We start from the raw sequence: 14,623 nt of genomic DNA on the forward strand, positions 1-14,623 counted from the left end.
AAATCGTGGGCCTAGAAGGCTACAGGGTGTGCTGGCTGCAGCCCAGACGCATCACAAGGTTTGACAGAAAAAGGGCTGAAGCAAAGACGTGCACCCCTGTGGTTTTCTAGGCCCAGGGTTGAAATCATTAGCCATCGGCCGGCCAATTACTTCGAGGATGAGAACAAAGCTTCAACGAAAACAAGTCGCTCTCAGCAGACTTGAGATACAAACACAGAATCTTAGCAGTCACCTTGCCCCCAACATAATCTCTAAAACGTCTAGGCTTCAATCTCAAACATGCAAAAGCTCCACGGGCAGCAGAGAAGAGGGACACACACACTCACACACACACACACACAGGGAGAGATACATTAGCATGAACATAACTGGAACCCACATATTATCTGGTACATGAAATAATATCACACTGCTCAATATTAGCCTGCTCACATATATCAGGATGAAATGCACTCATCATTACCAATACATTGTTTCTACCATAATTTCAAGGAACTTTAAAATCCATTTGTATGTTGTAAGCAAGTAAACTCCTTTGCACACACAAAAACATGTTATTTTGAGGATGAGTGGGTGAGAGTGTGTGTGTGTGTGTGGTGAGGGGGTTAAAAGAGGTGCCGAGGACTATCCATTCTCCTTCCGCCTCTCCCTCCGCATGTGCTACGTGGGAGGCTGAGGGCGAAGGGCACACCCACCTGAGAAGTTTCTGGACACCAGCATGGTGGTGAGAATGGCTCCCTAGAGGAGAGAGAGGGAGGTGTAATGAGTGCAAGGAGTTGTTGTATTTAACAGGATTTCAGCTTTTCTTCACTGCTCCGTCTTCATCTCTAATGGGACAGTAATATTTTTATCTCAGCAGCGTCTTCATCACAGTGCAACTGAGTCTGTTTGTTCTGTCAAACAGCATCTAATTGTCAAAACACATTCCGATGTATTGTATTATATTATTGGTGAGATGCTTCGTTAACTGCGAGTCTTCACATCTCCCAAGTCCCATTTGCTTATTCTATGCAAACAGATTTGATGAATGAGTTTGCATGTACGGCTGCGAATGCAAACTACAGCAACTAGAGTCGGGCATCGTTTCAATGTTTCAACACCGAAACAGTTTCTGTACCCGAGCCGAAGCAATAGTTCACATTGGGAAGTTATTTTTCATTTTACATAAAAAGCTGAGACCGTTTAATCAAAGTTTAAGACGAGCACCTTGAGTTTTCGACGAGCGTTGAACTTGCGGAGACACTCGACAGTTTCCTGTCTGTGCATCATGGATGCCACTGTAGAACGGTGCTGCAGGAGGGAAACAACAAACAATCACACACGTGAACTCTCTGTGTGAATCGGTTATAATTCAGTAATAATCTCAATAAATAAATCTCTCTGGTGCTTTCTGTGAATACTTACGCAGATCCAAGGGTGCTTGAGGGCCTGTTCGGCAGTGATCCTCTTGGCTGGGTTAATGGTCAACATCTGGTTGATCAGGTTTTTTGCCTCTGGAGTCACCGTGTCCCACTCAGGGGACGGGAACTGGGAAAAATGAATAAAGTAGGTGCGACAGTTGGAAAGGAAGGAAGGGGGATCGGAGACGATACATGTTTCCTGAAGGACTTGTTGGGAGTCTACAACATCTGGGCATCAAGTCTCGAGTTTATTTGTCAAAATTAGGCAGATATGAAAACAACACTAGTTGTTTTTGAAGCAACAGGACTGTTGCAGTTCTTTAAACCATGTTCTTAATAAAGAGTAAACTCCCGACAAACAGGACATGTGAAACCTCCCCAGTCTCTCTGGGAACGGCAATGTGACTTGATTATACAGAGAGAGGAGGATACCCCCTCTCTGGTTCTCCATCTCTCTCACACACGCACACACACACACACACGCACACGCAATGCGTCAGGGAGGCCCTGACAGGATCAATAGCTCTGGACCAGCTCTCAATTGGACACCATTAAACATTCAAAAACTGCTTAGCAAAGCCCTGCACTGCACCCTACACAAGTATACACCAAACACACACTTACATCATATGCCCCAGCTTTGATCTGCTGATAGAGTTTGTGTTGATCTTCATCCCAGAATGGAGGATATCCCACTAACAAGATATAGAGAATAACACCTGACAGAAAAAGAGAGAAAAAGACATCATGTCACATTTCATTAAATAAAGTCATTATGAGTCACATTAAAATGAATGCAGCAAAAAGTAACGACAATAAAATCGTGAATTTAACGCAACATTCAGCTTGCAACAAGTTTATTTCCCAACACTCACCGCAAGCCCAAATGTCCACAGGCTTGCCATAGGGGTCCTTCCTCAGGACTTCAGGGGAGAGATAGCCAGGGGTGCCCGCAAACCCTGCCCGCCGGAAAAACCAGAGGACACGATTAACCGAAGCCTTTGTGCAGCTGTACGAGAACGGTTCAGATGAGAGAGGCCTGTTGGACTCCAACGCAAGATCAGATGATGACATCGTAGAGTCACAAGCGAATGCTCGTTAATCATCCCGGAGAGTCGGCCAAATGCCAGCAGCTCGGCTGTTAGCCAAGACACAATGGCCTGAGCATGAACTGGACGGTGTGTGTGTGTGTGTGTGTGTGTGTGTGTGTGTGTGTGTGTGTGAGCCTTTATGCAACGCTCACTCAAATATTCTTTGGCTTCCACGTGGAGGTTTAGCTGCACAGATCTACTGTGTGAAAGACTCGTATGTTTAAACATGAACTGTCGAGGGCTAAACACCCAGATAGAAACAGATCAGGTAATGGCCCAGTACATTTGATATGCGTGTGTGTGTGTGTGCGTGTGTCACTGTTTATGTTTTCTTACCAAACCAAGCCTGCTGGTCTCCTTGCACTTCAATAGCGAGGCCAAAGTCTGCCAGCTTCACTGCAGCTCCCTTCATCTTACTGGCCAACAACAGGTTCTCAGGCTGCGAGAGAGACAGACACACACACATGGTGAAGCAGACTGTATGACAAGAGATCAAGACAGTGAGAGACAGATAGTGACAGGCGATCATCAGCAAAGCTCCTTCTCAGACATATTTATATTTAATGTATTCAACACAGCTCGTGTGGGGGTGGGCGGGGGGGATAAAGGTGTGAGAAAGCGATGGAAAAGACGGAGGATGTGGAGAGAGGACGAGTGGTTGTGAATCTCCACAGACGCCCTTATATGGGCATGTGTTCGTAGCCATGGAAACCGTTCGGGGAGTCATTTGGGCAGCGCTGCAGACTGCATGCTAAATGGAAAGTGTACTTAGCGAGCGGCAGCGTGTGTGGCAGCGTTCTAAATGGCCGTTGTTTGAGGCCGTAGGACATAAAGGGCCACAGTAAAAAGCCCACTCAGGATAAAAGGCCAACAAATCAGACGGGCAGCGCTCGAGGTCACACACACACACACACACACACACACACACACACACACACACACACACACACACACACACACACACACACACACACACACACACACACACACACACACACACACACACACACACACACACACACACACACACACACACACACACACACACACACACACACACACACACACACACACACAACTCTTTTCTGCATCAGAGCCTATCGGCAATTTTACGACGACTCAAGCCCCGCCTCCCCCGCTGCGCCATGGATGGACGTGACGTCACACGGGTTGTCCTGGCAACTCTGGAGGTTCATCTATGCCTTCGCCTCCTCTCTCATAATAGAGCAACAGTACTACACAACAGTACACAGTGTGTGTTTGAGTCCTTGTCTTTTCCTTGACATAGGTGTGAGAGACACTCCCCTCCACCTGATCGTGACTCAACATGAACATACATGCATGCGTGTACACACACACGCCAACAGATCTGAGAACAGATAAGAGGGTTAAAACCAGTCGATGTGAGAGAGAGGGCCGCAGGGTAAATAAATAAATAAAAGAGATCGAATCAGAAATGCAGAGAGAGAGCGAGAGAGAGAGATGGAGCAACCGAGAGCCATCTGTGTGTTGCCATGGCCACGAGCAGAGGTGTGTGTGTGTGTGGTTGTCACGGCAACGGGGCAGCCACTCACCTTGAGGTCTCTGTGCACAATATCGTGCTGGTGGATATGATTGACACTCTCCAAGATCTGACTAATGCAATGACTACGAGAGACAGAGAGAGAGAGAGAGACGCGTCAGTTGATGCCTTTCATTAAACAACGTCACATTTACTGCAACATGATCTGTGAGCGTGTTTACGGTTATATATTTCATGGGGGGGACATGACGTCATTCTTTTCCTCGACAGGATAAATGACATGAAACTAGAAATGTACATTTTTAAAAGGGTTGTAAAGATAAGAAGGCTCGAATACTGTCAGGGATGTGACAAGGGACTGCATTAAAAACATATACATTGATACATCTTACTGTTTTTAGAGCTGTATCGAGTGTCTAAAATCAACTTTAAAATCATTCTTCTTTTTTTCAATAGATTTGGACTTTTCGAATTTACAACGCTCTAGAGCCATCTGAAATGTTTGGATCATGGTTCAACTCAAGTCGCATTACAAACATTTACTTAAGACATAATCCAGACAGTTCAATCACTACTAAGAAACACGTGTGAGCGGCCTCACACGGTCAATACGCTTCTATCCCGCCAGCAATTCTAATAATGGCGGCATTAATTCAGCTGCTACTAATACCATCGTTTCTAAATACTGGCGGGTGAGCGCGTCTTCACACCGGCCTGGTGAGTGTGTTGGCTCATGATGGGTCTGGTTAAAGCCACTACCTGATCACCTCGACACTGGTGTCAGGCGAAAGAAGGAGAGAAAGCTTAATTAAATGATAAGATATATAAATGAGGATGAGAATAAATCTATATTGCATCAGTATTACTTCAATGTAGAGGCAGGAAGAAGAGCGACGCATGTGACGGAGCAGAGAAAAGTATGTTTTTGCACTTGTTGACGAGGGGGGGGGGGCATTTTGCTGACAAGAATACAAGCGAACCAATTACACCATTAACTATATGCAGCAGAGTGCATGTGTGTATGAAGTGCTTACCTGGCATCAGCCTCACTGTAGTACTCTCTGGCTACAATGTCTTCAAAAAGCTCTCCTCCTGTCACCCTGGAAAAGGGAGGGAAAGGAAGAAGAAATCAAGAAAAAGGGGAGGAAACAAGACAAAGAGGCGAGAGATCTGTTAGCAGACACAAAGCAACCGCAGCTGCAGCCACGGATAAAATGTCACCGCGTGTGTGTTCAGAATATACTCACAGGTCAAAGACGAGGTAATGAAAGCCTTCCTCTGAAATGCTGTCATGGAGTCTCACTGCAACAGAGGGGGTGGGCAGTGAGAGACGGGTATAGAGACAAGAGAAGAAGAACTGCTGCAGTGTTTCGACTGTTAACCGTCCCGTAAACTGAGGCTGCGATTATTTGCAAACATATTTGAAGCAAGAGATGGACCAAAGGAACGTCCACCATGTGATGCGTCGCTGTTTTAGTTTTCACCGCAGTGATGTGACAGCGCACCTAGTGGTTAATTAAGTCCTATTTAATTAACCCATGGTCGCTTGTGATCTGGCTCAACATGAGTGATAATGTGTTAAAGGTTTGCTGTTCTTCAATCTGAAGTAACAAGTCAAACGCGCAACTTCATCACAACAAGCTTATTATAGCGGGTTCTTCTTCTACCCGTCCTTGTGCTGACACTGGCACACCTATTTAGGCGTCATTTTGGGTGCGTTTTGCCATTACTTGATAGCGAGAGACATGGAGGGCGGTGAGGCAGAGAGAAGACACTGCTGCTGTGTTTGACGGTTAAACTATGGCTATGAGACCACATAGCGGAGGGAGCTAACAGCAAACACGTCAGCCGTTTGGACGTTTTTACTACCGAGCATCTGTCATGTTGACATTACTTTCAGTGGACACGAAAGCTCATGTTAAGAGTTGCTGAGGAGTTAACAGTCAAGTTGATCAAAGACATAGATTTCGGTTGTGTACTTCCCTTTACAGGACACCGTATAGCTATGTTTTTGTGGCATTTTTCTCGGGCTCTGGAACAAGAAGATCACGTCCATATTCTTAATTTCTTATTCAAACCTCTGGTTGTCTACCAGGGAAACAGCCTTCAAAGAGCACAACACAAGGCCTGTGGGAATAACTGAACATTGCAGATGTGGACAGCGATTAAGAGGCGAGTAGGAAATGTTTAGAAAAGAAAAAGTCGATTAAATAAAAACATAAGTGCTTATTACCAGAAATGTTTGTTGATTACGGGAGATAAGTGAGTGTTTGGTCGAGAGCGATTACGGTAACGAGCTCGTATTACCACGATCCTGCAGTTATGCAGTAACCATCCCGGCCCTACCGTCAACACAACAGAGCAGCAGCAGAATGACGGAGCAGGACGGAGGCTTCAAAGAACGGGCCTGAGACGCATCTTAGGTTCAGTGACGAGGAGCCAGTTACCCTTATGTTAAGTGAATATCAGTTGTATAATAAGATGAAGTAGGGTGACCCTGCAGCAAGAAACAAGACCGACTGCTCTTTCCTCCTCCTCCCATCTTCTCGCTCTCCCTCCCTCCATCTGTCTCCTACTTCTCCTGCCTTCGTCTCTCCATCTGTCTTTTGTTTGTGCCCTCTTTTCTCCAAAGTTTGAACGCAGACAATGCCAGAATATGTCAAAACGAGGAGAAAAGGGCAGGAGAGAGAGCGAGAGCGAGAGCGAGAGCGAGAGCGAGAGCGAGAGCGAGAGCGAGAGCGAGAGCGAGAGAGAGAGAGAGAGAGAGAGAGAGAGGGGAAGGGCACAAGGAAAAGTAGGCAAGGGGGCGAGCGAGTGCCTTTGGGCCGACAGGAAACTAGGACACGAGAGAAATAAGGGAATAGGGAGTGACGCGGGAAAGGCGTCATTGACTTTGTCATAGAAAGCAGAGATACAGAAAGCGTCTCCTCAGAGGAAGAGAACCTGCCGTCACCTCGCTCAGACAGGGTTTTTACTCATGGCGTGTTTAAAAAAAAGGCAGTGCTGGTTAACCCTTTGTTTCTGTTGCCGTGACAACTGATTTGCTCAAGACTCATAAAAAGATGATAACCGCCGGTAGCGGCGCTGAGCATCTTGATACGTCGACGCAAAGTAGAAACGTTTTGGAGTCAAAAGACGGCGATGTCAGCCGTCCTTTCTGCGGTGCGACGGACGCACATGTCGTCTCTAAACGATGATCTTTTTAGATTTAAAGACTTGATAAATGGAAGCAAAACGTATAACCACACGCTGTTAATTAGTCAGTAAACATGTGAAATCCAGGTCAGTTAGATCTTTTTAAACAGGAAGATATTTTAGTCAGTCTTTTTCTGCGTAGACTACCTCGTGTCTTATTAAATACTCCCATCTGTGGTTCTGATATTGTGACACGTGACTGGTTTGTAATTAACTCGTCGGCCTCTTTCACCTGAATGCGCTCACATGTGGATAGAAAACAGAGTTAACAGCCGATAACAAACTTCAATGATACCAGAGAGACGGATTTACTCCGTGACACAAGCTTCTGGTTATTATTATGCCAGTTTACATGATTACATAATTCAAGCTTCTGAACAGTTTGCCCACATCATGCTCCATGTAAGCACCACGTAGAACACGGAATCATGCAGCTTATTTCTTTTCTGATTGAAGCACTCTGTTGCTCAACTTATAGAAACATCTGCAAAGAGAAAACCAGAAACCCACCAGCTTGCACGCTCAACATATACATTTTGATTACCAATATTTAGGGGAAACAGCACAGCATTATCAGAGAGAGTTATGCTGCACTCCGGTGACGAATCGTACCCTGTGAGCATGCGCAACGACGCGTCACACATCAGGTCACGTGCACAGAAACTCACCGATGTTGGGGTGCTTCAGCAGACGACAGATGCGAGCCTCTCTCTCCAGCTTCTGGTGGTCTGAGGAGAGAAAAGCAGAAAGCAAAGTTAAATCACAGAGCAGCGGATTGTTTGTGCTTCGTGATCTGGTCAAACGAGTCACTTTTACGTCACCATGCTGTAGAGTCGGTGGTCACTACACCTGATGCACAATGAGACAGACAGTTCCTGCTTGCGAATACTTGCTTATCGGCAATAAAGTTAAATTTGACTCACTACAGAAATTTCCTTTGTAATAATGATTTACTGGAGAGCATAAGTCACAAACATAAAGTCATCCAGCAAAGAGAAATACACGAATGCAAACATTTAAAAAGGTTTGTGTCACAGATAAAGATTTGTTTCATGTTTCAGGCACAAACCTATTAGTGGAGCACTAGTCAAAGTGCCACTGACCACACGTTTGGTTTTATTTAAGGCTATAAAACTGTTTGTGAAAATGAACAAGCCTGTGTGAAGCAATTACAATGAGTGTACAAGTTTGCACGTGTGTGTGTGTGTGTGCAAAGGGGTTTGTGTGAAGCCCAGTTATACAACACTGGAGTGTTTGCATTTCTGCTGGGAGAGGATGCTAACAAGAACTCATGTGTAAACAAACATCCTTGTTTGAGGATTTTACTGAATCCTGTTGCAGTGTGTGCGTGTACACACATGCACGCGTTTGTACAAGACGTCTGCCTGTCATCCACATGACATGACATGTTAAAACGAGTCCCTCCCATCGTTTTGGGAGCCATCCAGCTGAGGTCAGGGGTGACTTGGTGTAACTGCAGCGATGATCCTGTATGTGTGTGTGTGTGTGTGTGTGTGTGTGCGCGCGCTACCATTGCGGCGAGGCCGACTCAACCCCACAGCGATTACACCACACAGAGGCAGCCTCACTAAGATTTGCATTAATTTCCCCAGAGCAGCAACAGCCTCAGATAAAACTCACATGCGGCTGCTGAGCAACCACCTATCAACATATCTAACTGTTCATCTACATCACAGCATGTACAGGCACAATATAATAGCACATTAGTATTTAAAAAAGCAGCGTCACTTTCTGCAACCCCTCTGCGTCCTTCTTCGCTCGACTTTCCTCCCACTTGTTGCTGACTTGGAAGAGTTTTAAAGCTGCAGTCTAACGCGGTGCGACACTCTCCACGTCTACAGGTATAGATTCCCCTCATCTGAGAGGAAGCGAGTGAAGAAGGGAGAGACATGAACCTCATTCCAATTACACCAGTGACGCAGGACTGAGAGACAGACAGAAGGAGGGAGGATTACATTGAACGTCCATTTGCTAGAGGAGGATCACAGCTCCTGTGTGTGTGTGTGTGTGTGTGTGGCCGTTTACCCTGGTGCAGTGTCACTGCAGCACTCACTAATGCATTCAATCTCCTTATTTGTTGGTGCGAGAGTGTGCGGTAGAAGAAGACAGGAAAGAGAGGGCTGGAGGGTAATTACTGGCACTTCCTGCTGCTCTCTAATTGGCCATCTGCTTTGCCACGGGGCGGGCCCACAGCCATCTTACATCGGCTGAGGAGGATGGAGAGGCCCCCCCCCCCCCACACACACACGACAATCTGATTGAAGGCTCCAGATCAGACTGTTGTAGACGAGTTTACTTCCAAACTGTTCTGACAAATTCACAACAGCACTTCATTATGCAGTACCTCAATATTAACAATGTGACGGTATTTTTTTGGGGGGGGGGGGGGGGGTGGAGATCGACTACAGGAATTTGTAGAGCATATCTAACTAGGATGGCCCCAAACACAGCATTGAATATATACCAATAGCAGTACAATAATCCGTTTTGTCAGTTTAATATCTCAGTTTTTTTATTTGCAAGTTACGGTAGCCATTAAACAAACCTGTTTATGCTGTTTTGCCAGTAAGTAGCTCGCTTGCTACGGTAGCGTAGGAATGTGTATTCTTACAGATGACACGCTAGTTTCATTACAGATACCAAATGACGCATATATACGTATGTAACCGGCCAATTGGAGTTGCCGCCCCACACACGCCTATCTGGCAGTGAGATATGTTAACATAGCAAAAGCATGTCTATATTATGTCGGCATTTATCTGCCTCTTCACTATGTACAAGCAAGTTTTGTGGTCACTACCATCCAAAAACATGCGATCAGCTGACCCGTACAGTTTTGGATCAATGGCTGTCTGATAATCGGACCGTTTCACTTCATTATTCAGCCTGACGTTGTGTGCATGTGAGCCATTTACAGTCGACAAAGAAGCTGCGGGAGCGGTGGCTAGGAGACCACATTTAAGTACGTTTTGCTGATAAGTGATGGAGCTTTTACAATCACTATCCATGTGGGTTCCTGTGCTTTAGATGAGCTCACACTATGAGGGGATCTCCCAGCGAGTCCGTAGCTCTGCTGCGTGTTGCCATTAATGTAAGTCTGCCTAAATATCTGGTTAAGCTCTTAATATAGTACAGTTACCGACTGGCCGACGTGTTGCGTTTACTGCCACTGTAGAGGAATAAATCTCGCATAGTCACGATGTTTCTCCACCCGCGTTCAGAAGGCTTGCTACGGCTAACTGGGGCTACGGTCGGCCAGCGGTCTACTGATTACACTTGACACACAAAAGTCTTGGTTAGTCCGCGGTTAGAGAAGTTTGGATGAACCAAACAGAAAAATGGAAGCTCATTTTCAGCAGAAAAAGCAGTAAAAAAACTCCCGAAAATATAGGTTTTGTTGGATATAATTCCCCTGCTGAATCCCAGAGGTTTGCTATTAATTAATGAGAGATTTTTGCTACAGGAACCAACTGGACTGAGGTGGAAATTTGGGACATTGCTGAGCATTCAATAACAGTAAAGTAACACAAATGAAATCATTTTCTCTGGGACAGTAATGCGGCCGAATGACACTAAAAACTTCCAGGGTGGTGTGTTCCACTCAGACTGTGTTGCAGCAGACAATGCCGCAGCCGTCCACTTTTCAGTCACTTCACTCGTCAACAACAACAAAATAAAACTGAGCATTCCTTCTGCGCGATGGAACCCTGTGCGCTGCCATGTGACACGAATAAGATTAATAGAATTTCGAATAGACACCAATTTCTTGATTTAATCTCATGAGTTCTTTTGAGTGATTTCAATTTGCATCACATCTAATATATCCGTTTCTCTTCTTCAGTCTCATTTCTTCTCTGCCTTAAATTTTTGTGTGTAATTTTAGGGGCTGTATCTTGTTCTTTGGCTCATTTTAATTAATTGCACTTACACACTACAAATGAGGTTTGCATTAAAGACCCTCGATTCTCTGGGGTGAGAATCAGGTTGATGTTTTTTGTGTGCGTGAGTATATTATGTACCCTGCTACCCACTCGCATCCACCCCCACCTGCCTGTAGGCTGGACTATCCCACAGCCAACGGCCTACATCCATCCCTGACATCCTGGCCTCCTTCACTTGCTTCCTCCTCTCATTTCCTTCATTCCTTCCTTCCACCCCTCCCCCCACTCAGATTACTGCAGTGTTTACCAGAGCTTTCAGAGACTTACCCACCAGGCCACGCATGAGGTCACACTCGCCCCATCGGGCTAAAAACAACCCACCCAAATCCTACCAGGCAAGCTGCCTGCTCACGCACTGGCTGCCTGTGTGTGTGGACGTCATGTTTTGTGGATGTCATGTTTTGTGTGCGTGTAGGCGCAAAGTTGCATCAGCCATGCGGCCTTCCGCAATTCTCCTCTTAGCACAAAATCCTCTTGAAATCCTTCGCTAACCCAGTCGCTCTCGATCTCATTCCACCCGGACTCCCCGGTGTGGAGTGTCGCTGACCTCCTTACAGGACTATATTGTTAAAAACCTCCTTCCTCTCCTGGCACACATACACAGGCCTACATTGTGCTGCCGTACCTCCGCGAAGAGCCAACCTTTTTCTGCTGAGCCTTTACTTTTCCTTGGTGGGACATTAATACCAGGAGCTGCCCTATGTGGACACTCGAAGGCAGGGACAGAACAATAAGGGTATTACAACAAACTCACAGATGCCTCACAATGCAGACATGCTCTATTAGTGTGACTCCCTGCTCTCTCCCTCACACACGAATGCCATCAGACACAGACAACAGGGAGGCACCTATGGAATCCGTGGGGTCTCAGTGGTTGATGAGATACATTTAGCATAAGTGGATTAGCCTCGATACGAACCAATCCCCCGTTGCAGAGAGACAAGAGAAAGGCAATGAGTGACAGAAGTTAGCAGAGAGAGAGCGAGAGCGAGCGAGAACAAAGGAAGCCAGGTGTGTGTGTGAATGTCAGGAAGGAGTGCAGGTCTAATGTGTCCGATACAAAAAAAAGGAGAACGCAATTAAGTATCTCAGTCGTAAACCAGGGGGAGGTTCTGACACACCGCCATGAGCTTGCGTCATCATTACAACATGGCACGCTACACCAGGCATGTGGGTGTGGATCTATTGCAGGCGCAGCAAACCAGCGCAACAAATAAATATTCAGGGAGTGGACTGTGGAGCTACATCAACGCACCGATAATTGACAAGACATCAGCTGAGAAACATCTTTCATATCCTGTCAGTTCGTATCATTTCATCTCAGGCCCAGCCTCCATGTGCCCTTTCCACGGAGAGCGTCTTAGAAATTTGGATCAATTCATTGTACAGCGGTTGTCTAATGACACCACAGAGGAGTGATTGAGAGTTACTCAATACAGTGTTTATAAAGAGATTAAACCATCAAAAGGTTGCAGATAAGAACTCCCCACAGACACGAGGATTGAATAAAAGACTTCCTCTGCCATTGGAATGATGGGACTCAAGCTTTATGTGTATACTTTCCAATAAGGCCGGGCGATATGACGAGATTATATATACACACACGGGGAGACGAAAGGCGTGGATCAGTGGAGATTAGTTATCGCTTCAATATCTCTGGGAAGCCATGGCAGGCAAAGTTACATTTAATGATCTGCATGATGCAATGCATCAAAAGGAGGCCAGTGTACGTGGGAGTATTACGGTTAACATTACAGATTACACACTGTCATTTCATATGGATAGTTTTACAGTAATTGACCTTAATTTGTGATTTAATATCTGTTCTTGTCTTTTAGCCGCTATGTGTGTGAGTCAGTTCCACTACATGTTTGCATTCACTTTGACATATTTTCCTGTTTGAGTGGGCAGTACTCTCAAGCCATTGGACACTGGTCACATGACCGCCGGAGTTTTTTTTTTTTTTTTGAACAACTGACGTCGTTACGCATCATACCCTGATGAAGACTTGTTGAGTGGAAACACATTGGTCATCAATGCTTTAATAAAAGGATTATTAACTTAAATTCAGAGCGCCAACTAAGACCAAGGACTTCCTTTAAAGAGTAAACTGGACAGACAATGTTTATTTGTACTCCACTAACTGCCCAATCCTTGAGCACCTCATTTTTTTACTTTAAAATCACAGTTTCCTGACCTACTGCAGCGCTCCTTTCACTGGATTAACCACAAAAAGACATCTCCGCTTGTTGTTTTATCTATAAACTGTTTCTCCGGTATGAATACCAGTAATGACAGCCATCACAATATAATAGACTTTCCAGTATTCACCACAAATAAGGCAAACATGTCAGAGTGAGTGTGTGGTGTTACCGTACCTCTTGCAGACAGCTTCTTAGTGTTGATGATTTTTGCAGCATATTCCTGTCCTGATGACTTCTTTACACACCTACGCACCACTGAAAAAGCTCCCCTAAGAAGAAAGAACATAAACAGTCAAAAATCAGTTCCATTTCACATGCTCCCACACACACACACACACACACACACACACACACACGTGACATTTCAAACTGCATCCACTCATGTGCAGCAGTGTTTTTTGTGCGTGCCAACAACCTTGGTCTCTCACACACACACAAACATTGAGTGTACAGTCATTACTATCGCAGCATCAGTGTGTAGAAGCTGAAAAGGTGGGCAACAATCAAGTAATTCAGCATCGATATAACAGGCTTGTCAAGCACGAGTGCTGATATCTGCTTAGGTCTTGGATTAGAAATGAATGGCCAAGTGCTTCTGCTAATCTTTGATCGGCACACCATACAACGTAACCTACAGCCCCAGAGGAAATTCAATTTGCAACAGCTAGCACAACAACGGGTAATAATGAATACATTCACGAGGTAACAACGTTCAGGTATAAACTCGCTCCAGGAGAAAATGAAGTGCACAATCAAACATTCTCCGAGGACTCTCATCTTGACCTATTTTTCACCTGCTAGCTGCTGTGTTGATTGCTCAACTTTGAGCATCACAGAACAAGAATTATGCATCGTTTTCTGTGGCGTCGTCTATCTCACAGCCTGGACTACCTGCAGTATCTGGCCCTACGCAGTTTTCTTGAAAGAGGAAGGCTGCCTTTGCACTCCTCCGGATGATATATACGGAGGGCTGCTACTTTCCGCTGCACTCTGCTCTGACCACTCTGCTCTTAGTTTCAATTATTCACCAGTAAATGAGAGGTGACAGAAGTATGAGGCAGTGCCTTGACGTTAATAACCTATGACGGAGCAAAAAAATAAAAATGCATTAACAGACGGGTGCAGAAACACAAGCCGGGGTAAGTGGTCAGTCTGCAGAAGGAATCGGGGAGCAGTGCATCCACTATGGAGGATGTGTAGGTGTGTGTGTGCCAGTGCCAGTGCAGTGGCTGTGCAATCAGTGCCATCG

The 14,623-nt window shown here is 45.5% G+C and overlaps 1 protein-coding gene across 4 annotated transcripts in view; it reads right to left on the reverse strand.

Moving 5' to 3' along the window:
* Nucleotides 1-14,623, reverse strand: part of LOC306795293 (calcium/calmodulin-dependent protein kinase type II subunit gamma-like) — a 29,245-nt gene that overhangs the window by 13,443 nt on the left and 1,179 nt on the right. For all 4 annotated transcript variants that reach the window (XM_079293763.1, XM_079293764.1, XM_079293762.1 and 1 more), the window contains exons 2-12: nucleotides 13,549-13,643; nucleotides 7,877-7,936; nucleotides 5,261-5,315; nucleotides 5,048-5,113; nucleotides 4,066-4,138; nucleotides 2,828-2,930; nucleotides 2,276-2,359; nucleotides 2,025-2,119; nucleotides 1,405-1,527; nucleotides 1,207-1,290; nucleotides 696-738 (exon numbers count right to left, since the gene is read on the reverse strand). In XM_079293763.1, coding sequence (XP_079149889.1) covers nucleotides 696-738; nucleotides 1,207-1,290; nucleotides 1,405-1,527; nucleotides 2,025-2,119; nucleotides 2,276-2,359; nucleotides 2,828-2,930; nucleotides 4,066-4,138; nucleotides 5,048-5,113; nucleotides 5,261-5,315; nucleotides 7,877-7,936; nucleotides 13,549-13,643 — 881 coding nt within the window. The remainder of the gene's footprint in view (nucleotides 1-695; nucleotides 739-1,206; nucleotides 1,291-1,404; nucleotides 1,528-2,024; nucleotides 2,120-2,275; nucleotides 2,360-2,827; nucleotides 2,931-4,065; nucleotides 4,139-5,047; nucleotides 5,114-5,260; nucleotides 5,316-7,876; nucleotides 7,937-13,548; nucleotides 13,644-14,623) is intronic.

This window comes from Melanostigma gelatinosum, assembly GCF_949748355.1.
Source record: "Melanostigma gelatinosum genome assembly, chromosome: 21".
In the NCBI taxonomy this organism is placed as follows: Eukaryota; Metazoa; Chordata; class Actinopteri; order Perciformes; family Zoarcidae; genus Melanostigma; species Melanostigma gelatinosum.